This window comes from Plectrocnemia conspersa, unplaced genomic scaffold (genome assembly GCF_051122295.1).
Source record: "Plectrocnemia conspersa isolate PC_06_02 unplaced genomic scaffold, ASM5112229v1 ptg000002l, whole genome shotgun sequence".
Classification (NCBI taxonomy): domain Eukaryota; kingdom Metazoa; phylum Arthropoda; class Insecta; order Trichoptera; family Polycentropodidae; genus Plectrocnemia; species Plectrocnemia conspersa.
In genome coordinates, this window is record NW_028277166.1 from 18,632,781 (window position 1) to 18,658,262 (window position 25,482).

The window sequence follows — 25,482 nt, forward strand, 5'->3', positions numbered from 1 at the left end:
CGCTTGGATATAAACGACAGGTTTCGAAACACGCGTTTGAGTAATGCGATATTCACCCTTGTTAGAGAATAATATTTAGTTTTTATTTATTACTCAGGATTTAGCGTGATAGTAATAAAAAGAGGAAAAAGTTGATTGAAAAGTGATTTTTGTATATATTCGCGTATGGCAACACCTTCGATAGAAAGAGGAGGAGGCAGAGGAAGAAGAGGTGTTTGTGTAGTGTCGGGGCTCGCGCTTCGGGGGTTGCTGGGCGCTTCTCGGGTCGGGGGGCGCGCCGCCCGCCGCTCGGCGCCATGCAGCCCGCCGAGGAGACCAAGGTGATCTACTACATTGACGACGAGGAGACGCCGTATCTGGTGAAGCTGGCGGCGCCGCCGCACGCCGTCACCCTGGGCGACTTCAAGGCCGTGCTCAACCGCCCCAACCACAAGTACTTCTTCAAATCGATGGACGACGACTTCGGCGTGGTGAAGGAGGAGATCGCCGACGAGCGCGCCCACCTCCCCTGCTTCAACGGCCGGGTGGTCGGGTGGCTGGTGTCCGCCGGCGAGGGCTCCAATCCCTCGGACGGGGGCTCGCAGGCGGCGCGCCGTGACGCCTTCACCGACACGGACAGCGCCGGCTCCCTGGCGCGCCGCCCTCCGCGCTCGCACGACGACAAGTTCCGCTACAAGGGGCTCCGCATCAACGGCCACTCCAAGTACGGCGGCGGCGGCGCCCACCAGCATCAGCACCAGCACCAGCAGCGCGCGCTCGAGTACGAGACGGCCTCCGTCATGAGCTCGGAGCTCGACTCCGCCTCCCTCTTCGACTCCCAGTCGGAGATAACTCGCTCCGGCCGATCCGGCAGGGCCCCCACCGACTGCTCCAGCGTCTCCCACCTCAACGTGGCCGGCAGGAGGCGTCGCCGCAAGCTGCGCCCCCAGGCCGTCTCCAGGGCCAGCTCCTATTCCAGCATCACCGACAGCACTATGTCGCTCAACATCATTACCGTCTCCCTCAACATGGACACGGTCAACTTTTTGGGCATCTCCATCGTCGGTCAGTCCAACAAGGGCGGCGACGGAGGCATATACGTCGGCAGCATCATGAAAGGCGGAGCCGTTGCGCTCGACGGTCGGATCGAGCCCGGAGATATGATCCTTCAGGTTTGTATTTTGCACCTTTTAAACAATGTCATTTTCTTTTTGTACAAATTGCTAAAAGCATTTTTTATATTCAATGTAGTCTGTCAAAAGTCTCTTAGTTGTCGAAAAATCTAATCAATACAAATATTTGAAAGCCATATCACGTGATGACCGTAACTAGAGGAAAAAATTATGTATAAAAGTCGATTTTGTTCAACTTCAATGTTTCCACGAATCATGGTGAAAGTATTTCAATACTACTTAGATAAAATAAAATCAATATATACTAAGCGTTATCACTTATCACAAACTGTGATCGAAGCAATAATGTTTATATAATTTATAAGTTTACTTCGTTATGTATTCAGTATTTCACTTAAGCTTTAATAAATAATCAACTTGACAATAACAAAAATACCTCAACCAGAATTTTTGTACAAAATTTCATATTTAAAAAATCTATGAATAGTATTAGTCCTTTTTTGTGCCATCTAAGATGTTAGCGCTCATCATCGTTGTGTTGGAAATAAGGGTGCGTGTACACATGCATGCATACATACACAGTTTTCCGCGAATTTGATTACACCGATAGGAGAACGTTACCAATACTAAATCAGGGCTGTTTTAATAGTAGGGTGACCATACGTTGGAAATTGAATTAAATATTATAATGTGTTATATTTTTATTATAAATTATTGTCATGTTGTGGTATTTTGTAACCAATAAAACAATTGCTGTAATATTCTATTGGTATTTTAAAAAATATTATATTGAACAGATATTAAACCTGGAGAAGTGATACCAAAACTGCTCTCATGTTTTTGAGTTAAATATATATATATATAAATAAACAAAATAAGTAAGAATGTGATATTTTACACTTTCCTCAATAAAATAAATTAAAAAAGTAAAAATTAATTGCACTTGTAATTTCACATGGTCACCCTATTATGTTTTCTCACCAATAATGTGACGATGAGCGTTCATATCTTGGACGGACTATCTGTATAGTCTGTCCAAGAATATACTATATATTATATAATATATATTCCTGTGAATATACTTTCGATGCTAATCTTCTATCGTGAGAGATTTTTCCATTTCGTTGTGTAAATATTCCTTGATTTTAGTTTTGTTTTTAACAATTGAACATATCATAGAACCGCTTAAGTCATGCAAATGATCGATTGAAGCAAAAGATTCACTGTTTTCAGAACGCCTAATTATGTCCATCTTTGTTTCAATCGTATAAAGTTTTTACCCGTTTCTATTTTTTCACTCACGATTATAAATTTCCAAAAGTAAAATATTTATACGAAATAAAATAACTTGGAATCACACAACAAATCGACACACATGTTAATGCAGGACTAATCCTGTTGGATGATAGAGGGGCAGGGGATTTAGACGCTAGCTATCCGCATGTGTGTCCTGGTATCAAAATTGTGTATTGTTTTGCCATCAAATGACCGAGCAACAAATAACGCATGCATCTGTAATTTAAAAATCTGACTTGAAATATGTACGAAAATCGAGGACTGCATGTATGTACATTTTTAGCACAACAGCTCTAATTTGTAGGAAAAAATCATGAATTGTTTGCTTATTTTTTTTGTAACTACTTAATAACCGCAGGTTTTAACAGAATTAATTTTTCTATATAAAAAAAATATTTTTTTAGTAATATTAATAAGTGGTTTCTTGCATGAAGAGATTGAAATATAACCAAAAAATTATTAAATACATGTCACAATCTATTATATATACACTAAGTCTACTTTTGTGTATAGTGTGATTTTTTAATATATGTATGCGTTATTGTTATTCCGTTCAACAACAGCACACTGAATTACTAATTTATACCAGTTTAGGCGTACACTTCTCTCCGCCTTTGGAATAATGTATTTTGTTTGAATATTCATCGTGTCAATATTGAATTTGCATTGAGAACTATTGTACCAAAGTTATATTGAAATTTTTGCTTGATGTACGATTATGAAAATATATTGCATAGTTATATAACAAAGACGGATAAAATACTCTTTCTTCCACTACTTATAAATTAAATATACCTTCAGGTGAACGACGTCAACTTTGAAAATATGAGCAACGATGAGGCGGTGCGGGTTTTACGAGAAGTCGTCCAAAAACCAGGTCCCATAAAACTAGTAGTTGCCAAATGCTGGGATCCTAACCCCAAGGGGTATTTCACCATACCGCGCACTGAACCCGTGAGACCCATTGATCCAGGTATGCTACTTTGGAGATTTAAAACTGCATAGTATATATTCATGGTATATAATAAATTCATTTGACTCGTCTTAGGCGCGTGGGTGGCTCATACTGCAGCTCTCCGAGAAGCCGCTTATCCGGCGGTTCCGCCTTCCGTCTTAGGCGGATCGGGAGCTTCGCTCGCTTCCGTTCCGCCCGATCAACCGCCTCCGCTATCAGTTAACATGGATATGTCACACGTGGTACGAACCATGCTTCGTCCTGATTCAGGTTTGTATTGAATATATTCAATGTCAGTCGAAATGAAGTTTTATGTTAATGATATAATATGTATACAATTTAAGGTCTTGAAATACGCGATCGTATGTGGTTGAAGATTACGATTCCGAACGCGTTCATCGGAGCTGATGTTGTAGAATGGGTTTTGGCAAGAGTTGCGGGTGTTGCGGATAGGAGAGATGCTAGAAAATATGCTTCACATATGTTAAAGGTATTTATTGATTTGATTAAGATTAAGTTGTTTTTTTTTTATATTGAAACATGTTATTATTGATTTTCAGGCAGGATTTATTCGTCACACAGTTAATAAAGTAACATTTTCCGAACAATGTTATTACGTAGCCGGTGATGGACTTTGTGCCGGTTTAAGTGCTATGAGAATCGGAGGTGCCAGGAGTCCCTCCGCCGATAGCGACACTGTAGCACCATTACCCAATCCGAGGTTTGTTAGCTACATAATCTATTTTATTAAAAATAACAAGATTTATTTATTTTACTTATTTCTTAGTTTAATGGGGACTGCTAATTACATGCCGTATAGCGGATCTTATAATCCTCACGGTTATCAACCTATGCCATTCAAATACACTTCGTGTCCGGCCAGCGAACACACTACGATATACGGGTGAGTCTTGTTTCGATGCTAATGAGCTTTTTATTTTTGAAGTTGGAGTAAGTGGCTCGTATATTGAACAACCTTATTCCAACTTCAAAATGAACGGCTCGCTCGTTCGCCTCAATGCGTCATTAACGTGTGTCATCCTTTCAGATACAACAGAGAAGAGAGTATATTGTCCGGTAGCGGCGGATCTAGTGGATCCGATCACCTCACAGCCAAGGAGCACCACGGTGGGATAGGTTTCGATATTGTAGTATAATAATAATTTTGTGTATTGTTTCAATCCTTCACTGTTTTAGGTATTTTAGACGGTAAGTCAAACTCGAGCGGATCCCAAGGCGAACCGACGATTCCGCCCATTCTTCCCGCCGGAAACGGCAACAACAACGGCACCGGCTCTAGCTCTGGCGGCCGCCGCAGTCACAGTTCGGGATCGGATCGCGGGGTGCCTCCCGATCACACTAGACCAGTGATATTTCTCTAGGAAAAGAACAAGCATAGGGATAACTGCAGCCCCCTATGACGATTGCTATGTAATTTACTAAGTGTACGTTTATAGTGCATCATGTTTATAATTATAAAAATCAAGATGTCTCAGTGATATAAATATATGTGAAGCGGACATTTGCCAACGATTTTTTTTATTGCATGTATATATTAATGAAGAGATTATCATTAAAGTAATCATTGTTTTTATTCGATTTATCATATATTATTTTGTGTAAATGTTTATTTTAGATTTATATTGAACTATTATTGGTGCGACATTAGCGATCAAGCTTTGTTTTTAATATAATAATCATTAGTAAATCACATGTTGTATTTTGTTTCAATGTATACATATATTTGCAATAATATTTTTGTTATAATGTCATAAAGTAGACATTGGTAATTTTTTTTGCAAAACGTTGAATATGTAATGTTTTAAATGTGCTAGTTAATTGTATTTCTTTGTAATAAATACATAATTGCATACATATGTTAAATTTCGATATATTTTGTGAATATTTATCTGTAAACTTGATAGTATTTATTTGCGTTTTGTGAAAAAAGTTCTGATATCTAATCATAAGATATAAATATGTACATTATATTATTATAATGACTAGATCTTGCATTTACATATTTTATAATAATTTGATTTATATATACGCATATTTGTGTCCAATTTTTTTATTTATAGATGACCAATTAATGAAGTTTTGTATAAAATTCTTTAATTAAATCATTTATACAGATACATATATAAATTATTGCCTTTTTCTAATAATTGCATTATATAACGGTATACGTAATAATTTTTAAATAAAAATATCTATTATTTGATAGTGAATTAATTATCTATCTAAAAATTCAAATATATAAGAAAATATTACAAATCACTATTTATTATTTCAATTGGAGTTTATAATATCATATTAATGTTTAACAACATTTTATAATGCAAATGAGGATGTTTAGATACTATTTAATGTTAATCTATTGATAACGACTCATGATAATCCTTCAGAGAATATTATTTTGTACGTATACAACTCATAAATTTACTGTGCTTATATTCTTAACACTATATATATATATATATATATATATACAAACTAATGTACTATGTAGCAGAGGTGCCATACCCGTTTTATTGTTATTCATCTCGCAAACTCATAGACGTGGATGCGCTTCAGAGGAACGGTAGAATGCCCCACCGAAATACGACGCATTCCTTTGGAATATATATATTATGACAGTTTTGCCGTTGTGTTAAAATTCTTGCCCGATTATGTTCAGAATAATATCTGTGAACAACAGTGACTATTCACCAAAGAACCGTACTGAGACGTCACCTCGATCACAAATCAAATCTAACCAAAATATTGCAAATTTATATTTATGTATATAAAGTATGATATGTGGACGCTGCTGTTTACGAAAGTAAATAAAAATCAAAGGTATACTCTTAACAATACATGATGTACAGGGAATAGGCTATAAGCAATTTTACTATAAGTAGGACAATAGATCATTCTAGAGTGTAGATTGAATCGTGCGATTATATATTGTTTGTATATGAAGAAGGCACATTTTAATCGTCTATCTATACCAGTGATAATTGTCATCATCGATATTAGGATGTGTTTGGTAGCAATGGTGGTCCATCTTCAGTTGTGTTATCAGTACTTTTCAAATTATATATACATATATACGGCGTATCAGAAGATGTTTGCATTTATATTACGATAAAATGATTTGCATCAGCGTCTGTGTGTGGAAGATATAATAATATGTACACACAAACGATACTAGATCATATGAACTGTAGAATTTTATAGGTTTTTATATCATTTTGTACTGAGATTAATTTTTATATTTATATTTTATGGAGACTTTGTTTATTTATTTAATAAATTTATACTGTTCATGCGATTTGTATACGTTGACACTTCAATTTGTCTACTGTTAATGGTCGGTTGAGGTTTCATTGTGTATAACCAGTGATTCTAACAAAATATATTTTCCTTTTCATGGATATATTGTTTTATTTATAAAAAGAACCGTGTACCCATATATCCTGCCGTTTCTGTTCATATCGACATATGTAAATAAAATTGTATATTGATAGTAAATATAAACATAACATACTGCTTGAATTTATAAAATACAACTAATCGATTAAGTTGTTAAAAACAGTATGCTTAAATAAAATACATTAGGTTAATATCTTATAAATTAAATTACGTGTAGTGACATTCTTAAAGTAATGAATAGACAAATTTCTGTTATTTTATACTAGGTTAACGTTGATTTTTCAATGCATATAATCATAGAGTAAAGAATATATATATTATATGATATTCTTTACTCTATGGACATAATGCTCTACTATTTTTTTCCTCAAAAACCAGTAGATAAGAACAGATGCATTCAGTATTCACGTAATCGCTGAAAACATGACTGAATTAGAACAAATACAATTAAGAAAACCAATAATTTTTTAAATACATTCAATTTTAAAAATATTCAGAGGATGGTGAGGATTATAATAAATAAAGCGTGACAATAGCTATGAGACAATAATCCGCCCTGTGTACTTACACATACCAGTTCCTACCTCAGGGCTACTGACCAAAATAGTTCAGAAATTTAACAATGTTATTGCGTAATTGAATATAAATAGACTGCAGTAATGTTGCATTCACAAGAATAATCTTGAAAGGAATTTTACATTTAGAGAATATCCAAAGGTATAAACTTAAGACACGTCATTTAGGTGGGGGTATTTGGCCAAAAAAATGCATGCCATTAAATAAATCTTGAACGATCACTGACTAGCTAACTTTTGCTCCCTCCCCTCCTGAAAAAAGCTGAATTGATGTACCTGCTAAACTTCTATGGCGATCCCGAGACGACCGTCCGGGACGCATCATACGCAAAAGTGAAGTCCCGCTGAGCCTTGCACCCGAACTAAGCGGCGTCGTACAATGACGCCGCATTCCCGCAGCCGCAAGCAACGCGCGGAGTGGGGATACCTTAACGCACCCGACCGGGAATATAAGGCGGGGCCAAAAGTTCACATCACATTCGACTCCGGACTTCCGACTCTGCAACACTCACTGGACTACAACTCGCCGCTCCGATCTCATCTTCGCTCGACTCTGAACTCTGATCTACACCTCGCCTCCTGTCTGAGCAACCATCTCCAGGACACGCGCTCGAGGGTTAACATCGACGACTGTCGAAGGATCACCGTCAAAACGCGTCAAGAACTTTCTGGAAGATTTCGCAAGGGCCACTTTGTACAGTTCGCTGTACAAACGTCCTACCACAAATCGTCAACCGGACCCGCCGATAACTACAAAATAGAAGCTTAAACACGACCGCTTCATTGGTGACCCCGACGTGATATTTAACGCACCCTTCTGATGCGTAAACCGTATTTTTTTAAATACGTATAATCTCGGCAGTTTTTGACACCAACGCTTTTTTTTATTTATTTTTTTTTTCTCAAAAAAAATATCTGTCCTGACGGAACCCAACACAACCGTATTTTTAAATGCGTATAACCCCGGCAGTGTTTGACACCAACGCATTATAATATTTTTTTTCCCCGAAGAAGCTATTACTCAAACGTGACGATGGAAGCTCCAGCCAACACCAGTGCTCCAACCGCCAACTCCAATGCTGTGTCCGTGACGCCTCCGCCCTTCACCAGCGATGACCCTATCCTATGGTTCATCATGCTTGAAGAACAACTGGCCCATGCTCGAATTACGGTGGACGAAACGAAGTACTACAAGGTGTTGTCTTCGTTGCCGCCTCGCACCATCCAAGAGGTGCGTGATATTATCACTAATAAACCGGCCGCGCACGCGTACGACACGTTAAAGGCTGCTCTGATCAGCCGCCTTTCATCATCACGCGAAACGAAGTTAAGGCAATGCCTTGAGCGCGAGGAGATGGGCGACAGGAAACCATCTCAGTTTTTACGGCACTTGGAAGGACTCGCCGGTTCAGAGTTTTCCGTGCTAGGCCTACGCACGGTGTGGATGGCCCGTCTTCCTTCACACGTGCGTCAAATGATGCTGATTTTGGACGACACGAGCATCGATAAACTCGCCACCATCGCCGACAAATTGATGGACGCCGAACCATGCGGATACAATACTACCGCCGCCGTCAGTGCACCGCCTCCACCAACCACTCCGTCAAGATTGGACATGCTCGAGGAAAAGCTGTCCCGGATGACTGCAATTTTGGAGAAGATGGTCGTTACTACAGACCGTCAAAGAAGCTCAAGCCGGAGCCGAGCTTACAACAACCGCCCGAGAAGTCGCTCCTCTTCGCAAAAACGCCCAAGCAACGATTCAGGACTGTGCTACTACCACGAGACTTTCGGGGACAAGGCGCGCCGTTGCAAGGATCCGTGCTCGAAAAGGTCGGAAAACTAATCCGGCATTCGTCAATGGCAGCGGACGATGTTAGGCCGAAGTCAAGCCGCCTGTTTGTTACCGACAAAGTAACAAAGGAACAGTTTTTAATCGATACCGGCTCGGACCTGTCCGTGTATCCGAGAAGCAAATTAGGACTTCGAACTCCAGCTATTCCGTACGACCTTTTCGCAGCCAACGGTTCCATCATCCAAACGTTCGGATGGAAACAACTCTCCGTCGATTTAGGACTTCGTCGGGATTTTCAGTGGCGTTTTATCATTGCCGACGTAACGAAACCCATCATTGGAGCCGATTTCTTGCACCACTTTAATCTACTTGTAGATTTAAAACGTGCCCGCCTGGTCGACGGTACAACTGCATTCAACATTCAATGCATTGTACAAGGCACAGATAGTTTGCCGCAGATCAAAGCTATTTCCGGAACGACGACGTATCACGACATTTTGAAACGTTTTCCGGAAATTACGCAATCAGCTGGATTGACATCGCTGCGACCTCAGCCGAAACATACAGCAGTGCATCACATCCGGACCAGTTCAGGCCCTCCAGTTTCAAATCGCCCTCGACGACTAGCTCCGGAGAAGTACCACATCGCCAAAGAGGAATTCCGGAAGATGATCAACGACGGAATCGTTCGACCATCTGACAGCCCATGGTCATCGCCTCTTCACCTCGTCGCGAAGAAAACTCCTGGCGAATGGCGACCCTGCGGAGATTATAGAGCACTGAATGCAAGAACAATACCCGACAGCTATCCCGTGCCACATATTGAGGATTTCGCCCACGCACTGGCGAACCAGAAAATCTTCAGCACAATCGATTTGGTACGGGCGTACCATCAGATACCTGTGGCTCCGGAGGACATAAATAAGACAGCAATATCTACACCGTTCGGACTTTATGAGTTCCCCTTTATGTCGTTTGGCCTACGCAACGCAGCACAGACGTTCCAGCGATTTATGGACTCGGCACTTAGAGGACTCGACTTCTGTTTCGTCTACATCGACGATATACTCGTCGCATCCGAAAACCACCAACAGCACGAGGAACACCTTCGGCAGCTATTCGGCCGACTAAAGGAATACGGAGTGCTAATCAATTCAGCAAAGAGTGTTTTCGGAAAAGCAGAAGTTGATTTCCTGGGATATCGCGTTTCCCACGAAGGCACCAGGCCACTGCCGGAAAAGGTTGCAGCCATTGCAGATTTTCCCCGCCCGGACACCATGCAGAAACTACGACGTTTCCTAGGGATGATAAATTTCTACCGGAGATTTATCCCTAGCGCATCCGCGAATCAACAACTTCTCACAGATCAATTGAAGGGAAGTAAATCCAACAACGATCCGGTGCCGTGGAGTGAAGAATTGGAAAAAGCCTTCACGGCGTGTAAACAAGGCTTGTCGGATGCCACCTGCTTAGTGCATCCAGACCCAAGTTTACCACTCGGACTTTTCACTGACGCCTCGGACAGGACTATCGGCGCAGTGCTTCAACAACAAACACCGGATGGATGGCACCCACTTGCCTTTTACTCGAAGAAAATCTCACCAACGGAGACTCGATACAGCACTTACGATCGAGAGTTGCTAGCCATATATCGAGCAGTGAGACATTTTCGTCACATGATCGAAGGACGAGAATTTTCAATACATACCGATCACAAACCACTGACGTATGTATTTAAACAGAAGCCTGACAAAGCTTCCCCTCGACAATTCCGTCACACCGATTACATCGCGCAGTTCTCAACTGACGTCCGACACATTTCGGGCAGCGATAACGTCGTGGCGGATGCATTATCCAGAATAGAAAGCGTGCAGTCTTTAAATTATGAAGATCTGTCGCGCCAACAATCTGCAGATCCGGAAATTGAAAAATATACCAATTTGCGGACCGTCAACATTCCTGGATCCGATGCGACAATTTTGTGCGATAGCTCTACCGGCAACGAGCGACCATATCTACCGCTCCAATTTAGAAAACAAGCTTTCGAATTGTGCCACAACCTATCGCATCCTGGAGGACGACCAACAACCAAGCTCGTCGCAGAGAAATTCTTCTGGCCCTGTATGCGCACCGATTGCAAGCGATGGGCTAGAGAGTGTGAACAATGCCAGCGATCGAAAATTTCTCGCCATGTTTCCACGCCGATCGGCAGTTTTCCGCCCCCGGAGGGACGGTTCGAACACATCCATATCGACCTAGTCGGCCCTCTTCCACAATCGGAGGGAAAAACGTACATGTTAACGTGCGTCGACAGATTCACCCGCTGGCCTGAAGCTTTTCCTATCGACGACATCACTGCAGAAACCGTCGCTAAGGAGCTTTTCAGCGGCTGGATTTCCCGCTACGGAACACCTCTTCGCATAACCACCGATCAAGGCCGGCAATTCGAAAGCGCCCTGTTTAAAGAATTGGCCCGCTCAACCGGATCTACACACATAAGGACGACGGCGTATCATCCCGCGGCAAATGGGATGGTCGAACGGCTCCACAGACAGCTGAAAGCCGCCCTCATGTGCCATCAAGACGAGCAATGGACTGAGTCATTACCCGCAGTCTTGATGGGAATCCGCGCAGCTTGGCGAGAGGATCTAAAAGCGACTTCAGCCGAATTAGTATTCGGACAACCTCTCCGATTACCGGGAGAATTTTTGGCTCCACGCACGCATAATTACACGTCACCGACTCCTGATTATGCCGAACGACTACGACAACGGATGGCCGAATTGACACCGACATCGCCCAAGCGGCATGGACCACATTCTACCTTCGTCTTCAAGGACCTGCACACGACCTCTCACGTTTTCGTGAGGCATGACGCAGCACGAGGCTCACTACAGCCACCATACGACGGACCATTCGCTGTTATTAGCAGAACGGACAAATGCGTAACAGTGAATATTCGAGGAAAGCCGAAAACCGTTTCAATCGATCGCTTGAAACCGGCTTACATCCAGACAACGGATCAAGATACGGCGCCTATTCAAGAGATACCAGCGGACTCTACTCCACGGGACGAGAAGCCGCCTGAACGCGTAATCAAACAGACAAGATGCGGAAGAACAGTGAAATTCCCAAATCGCTTGAAAGACTGAGCATCCAGCAACAGCTTCAACAAAACGATAGACGAGCTCTACACATACAGACAACGACGCAGGCAGTATCTTGAAATATATTTTTTTAATTACAGTAATAATATTATTCTTTATATTTTAAGGTAGATCTATGCACATTAGGACACCATTGGAGGACCATGTCATGCGCAAGTGACAAACGGACCCCGAACCCCTACTTTTCCGTTAGCTGAGAGTTTCGTAAGGGCCACTTTGTACAGTTCGCTGTACATACGTCCACACAATCATCAACCATCTGGTTCTGCTTCATCTGCGCCGACCCACGCTGCGCACGAAGACCACATCAATTAGAACGAGCCATAATTTCTCCTCTTGGTTGAATTTCGCAACTGTAAATTGCTAAGAGGGGGAGTACTATGGCGATCCCGAGACGACCGTCCGGGACGCATCATACGCAAAAGTGAAGTCCCGCTGAGCCTTGCACCCGAACTAAGCGGCGTCGTACAATGACGCCGCATTCCCGCAGCCGCAAGCAACGCGCGGAGTGGGGATACCTTAACGCACCCGACCGGGAATATAAGGCGGGGCCAAAAGTTCACATCACATCACACTACAGACGCACATTCGACAGACACGACTGAGCTTTGCAGCCAGACAGTCTACTCCAAAGTCGATCATGACACCCACTCCGACAAAACTCGACAGTCTCAAGGACTTCCAGACGCTCATAAACCGCCTGGAAAAAACAATTGAAAGACAGGATCGCAAAATCAAAGAACTTTCCACCCAACTTGCTGCCGCCATCAAAGCAAGAGGACCAAGAAAACGGAAAAAACCAAAAAAGACCGACCTGACGCAAGAAGGAGAATCCTCAACTTCATCCGAAGAAATGGATCTTGAGGAATCACAACCGCCCGCCGAAACGCCACAACCGCCCGCCGAAACGCCAAGACCGCCCGCCGAAACACCAAGACCGCCCGCCGAAACGCCAAGACCGACCGCCGAAACGCCAAGACCGACCGCCGCAACGCCAAGACAGCCCGCCTCAACATCGACGCCACATGCCGCAACTCCTGTGACAGCAGCAACGCCACCCAAACAGCTAAGTCAATCACAGATTACACGCTATCCACCCACAAATCACACCACCCGGTCTCCAATCCCACCAATCATAATCTCATCCCCCACGCCCTACAAAAAAGTAGTGGAAACTATGAAAAAATCTATCACCCACTTCACGACTAAACAAACCAACAACGGCATTAATATCGCCGTCTCCACACCAGACGATTACAGAAAGGCGACCACGGCTCTTAAACTAGCCAAAATCCCCTACTACACATATTCTCTCCCAGAGGACAAACCCCTAAAAGTTGTCCTCCGAGGAATCCCCACCTCTCTTTCCCCTGAGGAAATAAAAGAAGCCCTCACCGAACAGGGCTTCGCAATCGCTGAGGTCATCCGCATGTCCTCAAGAACGACAAAAATACAATACCCAATGGTACTAGTTAAGTTAACAAAATCTGACCAGCAAAAAGCTCTATTTCAACTGGATTCCCTCCTCCACCTGAAAATAACGGTGGAGAGCTTAAACCAGCCGACCAAAGCCGCTCAATGCCACCGTTGCCAACGGTTCGGCCACGCCGCACTGAATTGCGCAATGGAATACGCATGCGTCAAGTGCGCAGGCGACCACCCCACCTTCAACTGCACAAAGGACGCAAAGTCAGCGCCAAAGTGCATCAACTGCGGCGGAGCTCATCCGGCCAGCTACAAAGGCTGCCCGAAATGGCTGGCGCCCAAAAATCCCCCCAAATACGCCACTCCACCGCCAACCCCACTGCCAACCCCACCTCCACCGACTCGTCCAGTCACCCTACAGACGAAATATAGCCAGGTTTTAAAACCAAGTCCCCCCCCAACTTTCTCTCCCGAGCTAATAGCTCAGATCACCGCAATGGTCATTCAGACCCTGGCGACAAACCCCTCTTTCAATGGCAGTAAATAAAGCCAGCTCTCTCACCCTGGTATATTGGAACGCCAACGGCCTCACCCACCGAATTCTCGAACTCAGACAATTTATAAAAACGTACAATACTGACATACTACTAATTAACGAAACACATCTCCGCCAATCCAACGCACCTAACATCCCAAATTACATCCTATATAAAAATGACAGAATCCACAGCAGGGGCGGTGGAACCGCAATATTTATCAAAAAATCTATCGCCCACAACAGAATCCCCACCCCCGACCTACTACAATCAGAAGCCACAATTTTACAAATACCCACCACTGACTCGGGCACCTTCAAACTAATAGCATATTATAGTCCACCCAACTCACCCATCGACTACGACGATCTAAATAAACTTTTTTGCGACAACACTCCCACAATCGTAGCCGGCGACTTCAACGCCAAGCATCCCTTCTGGAACTGCCCACGCGCCTCCCGCAAAGGTAACGACCTCTTCAACTACGCCTTCAACTCTAACGTTTGCGTAATCGGACCTCCCGAACCCACTTGCTATAGCGCAATCGGACGTCGCCCATCCACTATAGACCTTCTAGCCCACAGCAACTTTCCATGGTCGATCGAACTCCACGCCATAAGCGACCTCTCTTCTGACCACAACCCGGTTCTGGTCAATCTCTCAAACCCTTTTGACACCACCCGGCCCCATACAGCTGAATCCCCCGGGATTTCAAAATTCACACACTGGCTAAAATTCAAATTTCACTTAGAAACAAACACAATAATCCCACACTTCTTAGCCACTAACGAACAAATAGACTCAGCAGTACAATCTCTTACAAACAATTACACAGCAGCATTAAACTTCGCGGCCACTCCAACTACCAATACAAGTACCCGCCCCCACCTAGACCCTGAGACCAGACTGTTGATCTCCACCAAAAACCACTTTCGCAGACGCTGGCAACGCTACGGTGACCCAGCGGACAAAATAGAAATGAACAAACACCAAGCGATAGTCAGAAAAGCGCTTCGAGATTTCCACAACAAGCAATGGGACCAAAAAATCAATTCTCTGGCCACCCAAGATAATTCCCTATGGAAATTAGCTAAATCACTCAAAAAACCCTCCCCGTACACCCCACCACTGCATACCTCCAACAGGGGACTGGTATACACGTCCACGGAAAAAACAGAAGCCTTCGCAGACTCTCTTCAAGAGCAATTCACGCCCAACCCTGCCCGCAGAGGACACAACACATTCACAGATTCGGTAAACTCCACCGTGTGCTCAATTAACTCAAAAACTCCGTCGGACAAAATTAAATTAACATCTCCGGCTGAAATATACTATTTCATCCAGAACCTCCGGCCCCACAAAGCCCCCGGATTAGATAACGTCCCCAACAAGGCTCTGACATATTCTCCCAAGAAAACAATCGTCACAATAACCAACATCTTCAACGCAGCTTTGCGCAATCGGTACTACCCCCCAGCTTGGAAATCTGCTATTGTAGTAATCCTCCCAAAGCCCAACAAAGACCCAAAATTTCCTCAAAACTACCGCCCCATCAGCCTTCTATCCTCTATCAACAAACTGTTCGAGCGAGTGATCCACAGACGTCTCACCACACTGACACGCGAGCTGAAAGTTCTTCCGGACGAACAGCACGGGTTCAGAGAAAACCACAACACATTACACCAACTCTTGCGCGTAACCGACACCATAGCGAACAATTTCAACCACAAATCTTCCACAGTAGCCGTATTTTTTGACATATCCCAAGCCTTTGACAGGGTATGGCATGAAGGCCTCTTGTACAAACTCCACACACTTAACTTCCCCACTAGCATTATCCAGCTGATAGCTTCATTTTTAGATAGCCGCACATTTCAAGTGCGATTCGAGGGCTGCCTCTCGGCACCCAGACAAATCAAAGCAGGAGTACCTCAAGGCTCCATAATCTCACCGCTACTGTTCAACATCTTCACGTCCGACGTCCCCAAGCCATCAAACCGTCACACCATACTTGCACTCTACGCGGACGACACTGCGCTTTTAAGCTCGTCCAAATCTATTCCTCTTGCCATTTCGCGTGCTCAGAAAGAAATAGACAAATTAGAATTATGGTACGCCAAATGGCGCTTTAAAATTAATCCAGACAAAAGCCAAGGACTAATATTCACAAAAAAAAAGTTGTACAAACCCACCCAGACTTAAAATTAGAAACACCCCAATTCCTTGGTCAACCCAAGTCAAATACCTCGGCCTCACCTTAGACAAAAAATTGACCTGGGGGCCCCACATAGCTAACACGGCAAGAAAAGCCACAGCCGCCTACGGAGCCCTATACCCACTCATAGGAAGACGTAGCGTCCTCAACCTAAAAAACAAACTATTGCTTTACAAAGCCATCATCAGACCCACTTTAACATACGCCTCCCCTATATGGGGTACAGCAGCCCTAACTCACATCAAAAAGATGCAAGTATGCCAAAACAAGATTTTACGCACAAGTGTAAAAGCGCCATGGTTCGTACGGAACGAACAAATACACAACGACACAAACACGCCATACCTCTTTGACCACATTCTCAAACTAGCTCAACAGTTCTACAGGCACATCCCTAAGATAGACAACAATTCCATTAAACACCTAGCGGACCTAGATCCAAACACCATCCCCCACAAACACAAACGCCCACAAGGTATCCTAACCCGCCAACTACCAACCACCTCCCCTCCCATTACCGCAAACCCAGCCCAACCCATAACTAAACAACAGATAAAACACAGATAATATATACATTATCTTTTCAGACAGACAAAGGTGTAAAAGGATCAACATCCACGGTACACCAAAAACGACATGATCAAGGATCAAGGATCACATCACATTCGACTCCGGACTTCCGACTCTGCAACACTCACTGGACTACAACTCGCCGCTCCGATCTCATCTTCGCTCGACTCTGAACTCTGATCTACACCTCGCCTCCTGTCTGAGCAACCATCTCCAGGACACGCGCTCGAGGGTTAACATCGACGACTGTCGAAGGATCACCGTCAAAACGCGTCAAGAACTTTCTGGAAGATTTCGCAAGGGCCACTTTGTACAGTTCGCTGTACAAACGTCCTACCACAAATCGTCAACCGGACCCGCCGATAACTACAAAATAGAAGCTTAAACACGACCGCTTCACTTCAATTTCTGAGGAATTTAGATAGATTAATAACCAATGTATATATATATAATTGATTTGATAGGTTTCCTAATCTTTTTAATGTAGATACAGTGAAATCTCTTTGTAACGAATAACGAAATTCCCAGTATAACGAAACTTCAATTTGTTCCCGAAAAACTTTCATACAAAATGTTCTCATTGTAACGAAGGCTGATCTCAGTACAGGCAGTTCTCGAGTTACGACCACCTCGACTTACGACCATTCGGAGTTACGACGAAAAAAAAAGTAAACATTTTTTTTTATGTCATACATAATTTCAAGACTGGTTTGATAACTGTTTCATTCCAGAAGTAAAGAAGAACTGTGATGAAAACGACATAGCCTTTAAAATTTTATTGATTCTTGACAATGCTCCAGGCCATCCTCCACACTTAGGGTAATCACATCATAAAAGTGGTTTACTTACCTCCAAACACCACCAGCATTCTACAGCTGATGGATCAAGGGGGTATTGCTAACTTCAATGCCCATTATTTAAGAATCACTTTTGCCCAAGCAATTGCAGGAACAGACAAACATCAGACATTGAGAGAATTTTGGAAAAATTACAACATCTTTCATGCAATAAACAATATCTCAAAAGGATGGTCCAAAGTCACGACGAATTGTATGAACAGCATATGGAACAAACTTAAAAAGATATAATGACAATATGTATTTTAATAAAGAAGGGGAAATAGTTGAGACAGCAAATATTATTGTAAAATATGCTCAACAACTTAATCTGGAAGTTGATAATGAAGATGTAATTCATTTTTTGGAAAATGATGTTGAGGAACTCACAAACCAAGATTTGATTGTGATTGAGGAACAACGAGTTGCAGAAAAAAATGTAATGGAGCTAAAAGAATTAGATGAACTCGAAGAACCACCAAAAAATTTGTGTTAAAAGACATGGCTGCAGCTTTTAGCCAAAATTTGAAAATATGGACAAAGACATCGATAGATCTTCGAGGGTACACGGCCCTTTTTAGCAAGCACTTGTGTGTTATTATGAAATTTATAGAGAAAAGAAACAACAAACTGTACAAACAAACCTAGACGTTTTTTTAAGAAAAACAAGCACTATCACTGCACTCGCTGAAAAATCTCAAGAATTAACAATGGATATCAGTAGCACAGATGATAAAAATACTCTAGATCAATTCTTATAAATAAATTATTTATGTAGATATTTGCTAAAAAGTATTTAGTTAACTTAAAGTCAGCAATAAAAGTGGTTTTTGTATTTCGCATGTATGCATTGTTTTTAATTATTTTTTGTATGATTTTCGACTTACGACCTTTTCAAGTTACGACCAAGGTGGTGGAACGGAACCCCGTCGTAACTCGAGAACTGACTATAACGAAATATTTTGATCAGAATTTAAGAATGACGTTATAATTTACACAATATTTATCCGAATTCAGTTCGTCCTTGACTTGGCGTGTGCCGGATGTGTTCATAAGCGACATTCAAGGTGTTTCGTCGACCCTCAAAACATTTTATTAACAAATTTTATTGTGTTCATTACAGTCTCCTTAAAAATGGACAAAAATTGATCTGTCAATCTTGTAAGAGGTAATTTTGATGCTGTAGTAATATTGTAATTAAAAATAAAAAAATAATATATCATCTTCCTTACATTCATATAACGAATTTACGAAATTTTACTGTATTAAATTTTTTAAGCTATTCTACTTAAATCGGGTGAAAGATAGATTATTTTTTTTATCAATTTATTTGGTGATCCATTTTTTTTCGCCAAATAAACAGTATGGTAAGGTAACTTCCTTCAATTGCAGTAATTATTAGTGGAATTGTCAAAATAATAATTACATTACCTAGCTTTGATCTAAAGCAGGGGGTCGGTGAACCAGTGTAAAAATCAATAGTATTTGTGCATAAGAGCTGCGATACTGTAGCACCCCCAGAAAATATAAGGAGAATATTCTCAATATTGTGATATCGATCAAAAATATTATTGTTTTATCAAAATATATAAATTATAGATGTTACGTACAATAACCAAAAAAACACAAATGAATAATAAAAGTAAAACTAGAACAGCAAAAAGTAAAGATGATATTAAGTTGATATTGATAAAAATAAAAACAATAATAATAAACAAAACGTTTATTTAAAACTTAAATAATAATATACAAAACATAAACACATAAAGATTAAAAAAATAAAATGTAAGTAATATAACACAAGAAACATTTTATTAAACTGCTAATATGTATAATAAACTGAAAATAATTATTCACAAAACCATATTCTTTAATTATATAATAATTTTAAAGTACAGTAATAATAATAATTGAGTAATGTCACTTAACAAAGATAGAATATAAAGAAAGAAAAACTTACATATATTCCCCAGATAGCAAATAAATTTACGCTAGATTTTATTATTTGTTGATAAAATTACACCAGATTGAATGATTAAAATATTAACAGATAGGTTACTTTATTAGTATGAATTTGTTGATTAATAGGAAAAGTTAAATTCTATGTTAATGTATTAGTTATAGTTAGTAAGTAATTTTTAATATAAATAATTAGCGAATTAGTCTTTAACATATACATATAAATTAGTGGGTTTGTCAATATTTAAAATCAATCTGGCATAAGTTAAATATCAAATGATTATATCGGTAAGTGAAGATCTTGGAACGTAAGAACTACCCAGGTATACATTTAAATGTAATATACTACCGTATGTATATTGTAGTTGGTTATTAGAAATAAAAATATTAATTATGAAAGAAAAGATCAGTATCAATGAGCATAAAGTTTTGTATACATTCAATCAACCATCCGATAGGAAGGGATTTTATATGCAACATATTGTAACACATTTCTGGCTTTGTTCCGTACAATATGAAGTGCGAGCATTTGCTCAGCATGCTATCCTCTTTCACATGATATGGGAGAAGCTGTTCAGATTCCGGGATAAATTCCGCATCAGGTTCTCTTCTGAGCACTTTACCTCCGCCGTTGTTTATGATCTTGACCAACAAATCAAGGCCAACTTTCAACGATGCACTAATTTCATAATTTTTCTTTAAGCCCTTGAAATAAAAATGGCAACCGTTAAACAACGGAGGCATTAAGTTCAATCGGTTCCTATAAGCTAGAGTTATACAGTCACGATATCCACCAATGAAAGACAGCTCAAACTCTTTTAAAATGGCAAGATGAGATTCATTACAATCGGAAAGCCATTCTGAACGAAAGATCGGAATACCCAAGACTACGGCGTTCAGTGTATTGATATCTGTAGGGCAAAGCTTCTCATCGTAACTTTCAACGATCAAAAACGTTGTATCGTTCGATACAGTTTTCTCAATGATTATATTGGTATGGTGTTTCATAAGTTTCTCCAATTTAGACATGTTTTCCGGTTTTAAAAATGAGGGTAAAACACGAATTTCAAAATTTAATTCAATATTAATTATAGATGTTAGAAGTAAATCTTTCACATTGTGTTTCCGATTAGTATTCAACAAAACTTCTCTAATCTCACCTTTAGCCAAGTCCAAGGGAGTCACACCTTGACTGTTTCTAGCGTGAATATCAGCACCTCTCTCGATCAACAATATGCATGTTTCTATCTGATTATTTCTTACAACATCATGTAGAACGATCTCATTGAACGGACCGGGAATATTCGGTGATGCGCCATGCTCTAGTAAAAGTTTAGCTATATCCATAAATTTCTTATTTATGACTTCGTGTAATGGCGTCCAATTGGCAAAATCTTTAGTGTTAGGATTTGCCCCCATAGCCAACAACCCTTCGACTATTTCTATGTTGTTCTTAATGCAAGCTGAGTGTAAAACACTCTCACCTTTTTTATTCTTCTTTTCAATGTTGTTCTTATTCAATATTAAAGTAGATAAGCTTTCATCCAGTTGGCTTTTAGGGAATCTGGCAACTTTATTGGATATGAATGACGGTGTAGTTTTTCCTGCTTTTTTAAGTTTGGCAACAAACGCTGGCTTTGCTTCACTTTTAGTGGATGAATCTGATTCGATCAATTGTAATTCAGTCGTCTTTTTGGTCATGGCAACTTCTGTAGGTTTTTCATCGTTTACTATAGGCGATTTGAATTTATTAGAAGTTGCTGAAGTGGATCTAGTCGCTGTTTTTTTAGGTGGGCCAACCGCTGTTGGATTTTCTTTCTTTTTATTAGTAGTTCTTGATCTGGTTGTTCTTCCTTTGCGCTCAGTAACAACCGCTGACATATCTTCTTTTTCAACGGACGATATGGATCCACGAAGATACATAACTATTTCTTTAGATCTGATTGTCTTCTTTTTAGGCTCAGCAATGGCCACTAAATTGTCTTCTTTTTTAGTGGGTGATTTAGATTTACGAGAAGGTAACGAGTTGCGTCTTGATCTGCTTGTTCCTTTTTTGGATTCAGAAACAGCCACTAACTTGTCTTCTTTTTTAGTGGGTGATTTAGATTTACAATATGATACTGAATTAGATCTTGATCTGCTTGTTCCCTTTTTGGACTCAGAAACAGCCATTAGCTTGTCTTCTTTTTTAACGGGCGATTTAGATTGTATTGTATCTTTGGGTTTAGAAATGGCTGGCTTATCTTCTGTCTTGACTGGCGATTTGGAGTTGTTAGAACGTCGAGCGGCAATCGAATCTCTCAAAGGTGTGCTCGTGATTCGTTTTTTCGACAGAGATTTAGCTTCTTCCTCTTGATAATCCTTTTTACTATTTGCCAGTGACTTTTCACTAGCAACAGATCCTGAAAATATAAATATTTATTAGAAAATGTTAAAAACAACATTTTTAGATAGTTAAAATAGTCATATTTGTTACTAGTGATGAGAAATGGATTTTGTATAATAAACCAACGTGACGGACTTAGTGGGGAATAACAGCAACGAGCTCACAATGGAATAACTAGAATACCTTTAGAAGAGGAGTAATAACGAGGATGATTATAGATCTTTGATCAACAAAATGTGTGCGAAATGGAGTGAGCTGCTAAGTTATATGGAAATATTATTTTATAATGTTATTTAATACATACAAATGTATATAATTTACATTATTTATATTAAAATGCAAGAAAAAACAAGACAAAGAACAACATACACTTATGTACCTGATATTTTTATGGTAGAGATCTTCCAAACAATATGTAAAGTTAGATTTTGTTTAATTAGTTACAATTATTTTAGTTCAGCTTTTAGAAAATGATTAATTTATAAAAGAGGTTTCACTGTGTATATATTCCAATTCACAGTTAATCATATATTTTAAGGTTGAATTTCAGGTAGCAAACAGGTTAATATAAGACAATTGTGGGCAACTACTTCATTTTAAAAAAGGATCCAATATGATTATTATTTAACTGTGAAATACCTCAATTTATATATAATTTACGATACCGGCAAATAAACCATCGTATATAAATGTGTGTAAGCTAGCCACGCGCCCCGGTTTGATATTTTTAGCTCCCTCAGCATCCCAAAATGAACAAAAATTTCTGAGATGATCTTTTTTAGCTGTCTCGGTTTAGAGCTTCATAATTATGGTAAGCCTACGTGTAAGTATTTGAAAGTTTAAAAGTTTATTTACCACGTCTCTTGCCGGTATAATTTGGACGATATAGAGGCAATTCCTCAGTCAACTGGTTCTCTACATTTTCGCGATCTACAGTTGATTTCCTTCGCCCACTTCGTCTAAGTTTTACGGGCGAATCGTCACGATAATCGGTAGGTTTAACGGGTGATTTGTTTGCTGATTCACAGATCGGTTGCCAATGATCTTCGATCGTTTTAATGGTGTCCATAATGTCGGGCGGAGCAATAAAACTAAGCGATTCTTTCATTTTCTGAAGCTTAACCCAAAAATCCTCCATTTTCTAAGTAACTGTCAAAGCGACTTTCAATGCCCGCCAACGTTGTTCCAAATTACCCCACAACAAAGAGCATTCACCTGGTCGCCGTGAAGCCGTTTTATTTAAAATTACCCAAAATGATAAAAAAAAACAATACCGATACAAATATTAAAAAATATGTAATTGCATGTATAGAGTTATATTAAACGATGTGAAATATAATTTTTATTAGAAATTCAATTTGTCTCTAAAACATCTGCTTAGTGATTTTTTTAAATTAATTTGGAATATTTATTACAGAGATAAAAAGTATATATGTATAATAATATTGAAAGTAATATTTTATTTTTAATAATGAATATTTTATTTATCGCACTTTATTCATTAATTGCAAAATTACCAGGGCCGCCGAGAGCGAACGCGGTCCTTGGGATTGATCATGACAAAAATGGCATTTTATATATTTTTTAAGATCATAATATAATTTCTTGAAAAAATAATTATACGTACTAAGTGCTTATCCTTTCTATGCTACAAATATCGTAATATAATTTCTTGAAAAAATAATTATAAGTACTAGTTTACCCTTTCTATGCTACAAATAAATATAAAAATTTGCCGCCGTTGCGACATATTTTCTGAAATCATATTTTATGCAAAATATTTTAATTAGGCATTAAAAATTATGAAAAATATATTAAAACTGTTAAATTGAGTTTCAAAGACATTTTAGAGCAGCAAATTAGCGCTACTAAATTATATTTTAATAAATTATGTATTTGGACTTCAATAGTGAAAATAAAACTTAACCAAAAAATAAATACAGACAGACATCGCATCTCACATAAAGAGAATGGGCATTTGTCACCTCTCCCCCCCCCCCTCTAGACAGGCCTGAACATGACGGGCGTTAACCCAAAGCGTTACAACTAGGAAACATAATCAACAACTACCTAGTAAGTAGTGAGGCATTATAGTGAAAATCAAAGTCTGTGGATTTAGGCATTTGTTTAGTCCAGGCGTCGGCAATCTATAACCCGCGAGTCACTAACTGACCCATTTGATAATTTCAAGTGACCAATGCGTCAACGATGTTCAAAATACAATATATAGTATTATTTTATTACACAAAATATAAATATATGAACCGGACCAGCTTCTTGAAGCTGACATTAAACGGAGTAATGTGCAATGTCAGTATATTAAGTAGCTTGATGGCGACTTCGATAGGCGAGTCGGTTAAAGCGAACTCTTGGCCCCAACGGGCAACAAAAGAGGATGCGATTGCGATTCTTGAAAACTTTTAGAACCCAAATTGGAATCCTTCGAAAAAGTTTGACTGTCGAGAGAACCCTTTAGTGGGGCGCAAGTAATGCTGGATACCCGCCACGCAAGTGTGGGAGAGCAATATGAGCTCCTAACGAGGAGGAGAGACTCTTTCGGGAGTAAGCAGCAGCAGATAGTGTTGACATCCCTCGCGAAGTTACCTAAGTCCTTTGAGACGCACGGGCGGTAATGCAAGCTAACGAGAGCGCGATCATAGATACTCGGAGGATATACTAAGTAAATTCTTAAAAATAAATAGTACTACGGGGGTTGTGAACCGCTGTCTGGATGTAAAAATTCAGTTTCCCACCCAATGGTATTGACTCATAGGGTCCCAATACCAATTGGATTGCGCGAATGTTTTTGCTCGTTATAGCACTGACATGGTACTGAAACTTAAGTTGAAGTACTCGTGTTGGTTAGGTACCTGATTGTCCGGTAGTATAGTCATAGTTATAGGCGACAGTCGGACATGAAGACTCTCCATACGAATAGTATCCATTGGCGTAAGCAGCGTCGGTGAGTTTGGTGCAACAGAATTCGATGGAGATCCTGATCCGCATGATGGAGCGTTTGGTGTTGATTGCTTGACGGGATCCGATTGATGTGAGACCGATGGATTTGAGCTACAGTACTGCGGTTGCCCCTGCTGTCCGGAACTGCCCGATACCGATGGATTTGAAGAGCATGTTGCAGGCTGCTGTTGCCTCTGCTGTGCAGGATATTCAGGTGCCGACTGGTAGGAGGCGTATATCGCGTGTTCCGGCTGCGCCTGTGGTGCAGAATGAGCCGGAG

General features: G+C 40.4%; 4 protein-coding genes across 7 annotated transcripts; 3 read left to right on the forward strand and 1 right to left on the reverse strand.

Moving 5' to 3' along the window:
• The first annotated feature begins 182 nt into the window (after positions 1–182).
• On the forward strand, positions 183–6,782 carry dsh (Segment polarity protein dishevelled). Of its 4 annotated transcripts, none has more exons than XM_088205290.1 (8): positions 183–1,151; positions 3,210–3,381; positions 3,457–3,633; positions 3,708–3,853; positions 3,924–4,084; positions 4,151–4,267; positions 4,412–4,491; positions 4,561–6,782. In XM_088205290.1, exons 1-8 carry the CDS (start codon positions 297–299, stop codon positions 4,743–4,745), a joined length of 1,893 nt encoding a protein of 630 aa, XP_088061416.1. In that variant the 5' UTR covers positions 183–296; the 3' UTR covers positions 4,746–6,782. The 4 variants fall into 4 exon arrangements, with proteins under 4 accessions (XP_088061416.1, XP_088061417.1, XP_088061418.1 ...); XM_088205291.1 differs by having other exon boundaries at positions 4,570–6,782; XM_088205292.1 differs by having other exon boundaries at positions 4,421–4,491.
• Positions 6,783–8,388: 1,606 nt separating this feature from the next.
• Positions 8,389–9,201, forward strand: LOC148237947 (uncharacterized). Its single transcript, XM_088181374.1, has one exon. It carries the CDS (start codon positions 8,389–8,391, stop codon positions 9,199–9,201), a length of 813 nt encoding a protein of 270 aa, XP_088037500.1.
• A 3,500-nt stretch (positions 9,202–12,701) lies between these two features.
• LOC148237948 (uncharacterized) lies at positions 12,702–17,406 on the forward strand. Its single transcript, XM_088205295.1, has one exon. It carries the CDS (start codon positions 12,958–12,960, stop codon positions 14,287–14,289), a length of 1,332 nt encoding a protein of 443 aa, XP_088061421.1. The 5' UTR covers positions 12,702–12,957; the 3' UTR covers positions 14,290–17,406.
• A 2,201-nt stretch (positions 17,407–19,607) lies between these two features.
• On the reverse strand, positions 19,608–23,451 carry LOC148237949 (uncharacterized). Its single transcript, XM_088205289.1, has 2 exons — positions 23,100–23,451; positions 19,608–22,260 (listed from the first exon to the last, which is right to left on the reverse strand). The coding sequence occupies exons 1-2, from the start codon at positions 23,380–23,382 to the stop codon at positions 20,246–20,248; spliced, it is 2,298 nt and encodes a 765-aa protein (XP_088061415.1). The 5' UTR covers positions 23,383–23,451; the 3' UTR covers positions 19,608–20,245.
• Between the last annotated feature and the right edge of the window lie 2,031 nt (positions 23,452–25,482).

Coding starts and splice junctions, on each gene's coding strand:
- LOC148237949 (XM_088205289.1), bottom strand. CDS start 23,382: ATGGAGGATTTTTGGGTTAAGCTTCAGAAAATGAAAGAATCGCTTAGT. Junction 22,261..23,099: donor TTATACCGGCAAGAGACGTG/GTAAATAAACTT, acceptor TTATATTTTCAG/GATCTGTTGCTAGTGAAAAG.
- dsh (XM_088205290.1), top strand. CDS start 297: ATGCAGCCCGCCGAGGAGACCAAGGTGATCTACTACATTGACGACGAG. Junction 1,152..3,209: donor CCGGAGATATGATCCTTCAG/GTTTGTATTTTG, acceptor ATATACCTTCAG/GTGAACGACGTCAACTTTGA. Junction 3,634..3,707: donor CATGCTTCGTCCTGATTCAG/GTTTGTATTGAA, acceptor ATACAATTTAAG/GTCTTGAAATACGCGATCGT.
- LOC148237948 (XM_088205295.1), top strand. CDS start 12,958: ATGACACCCACTCCGACAAAACTCGACAGTCTCAAGGACTTCCAGACG.
- LOC148237947 (XM_088181374.1), top strand. CDS start 8,389: ATGGAAGCTCCAGCCAACACCAGTGCTCCAACCGCCAACTCCAATGCT.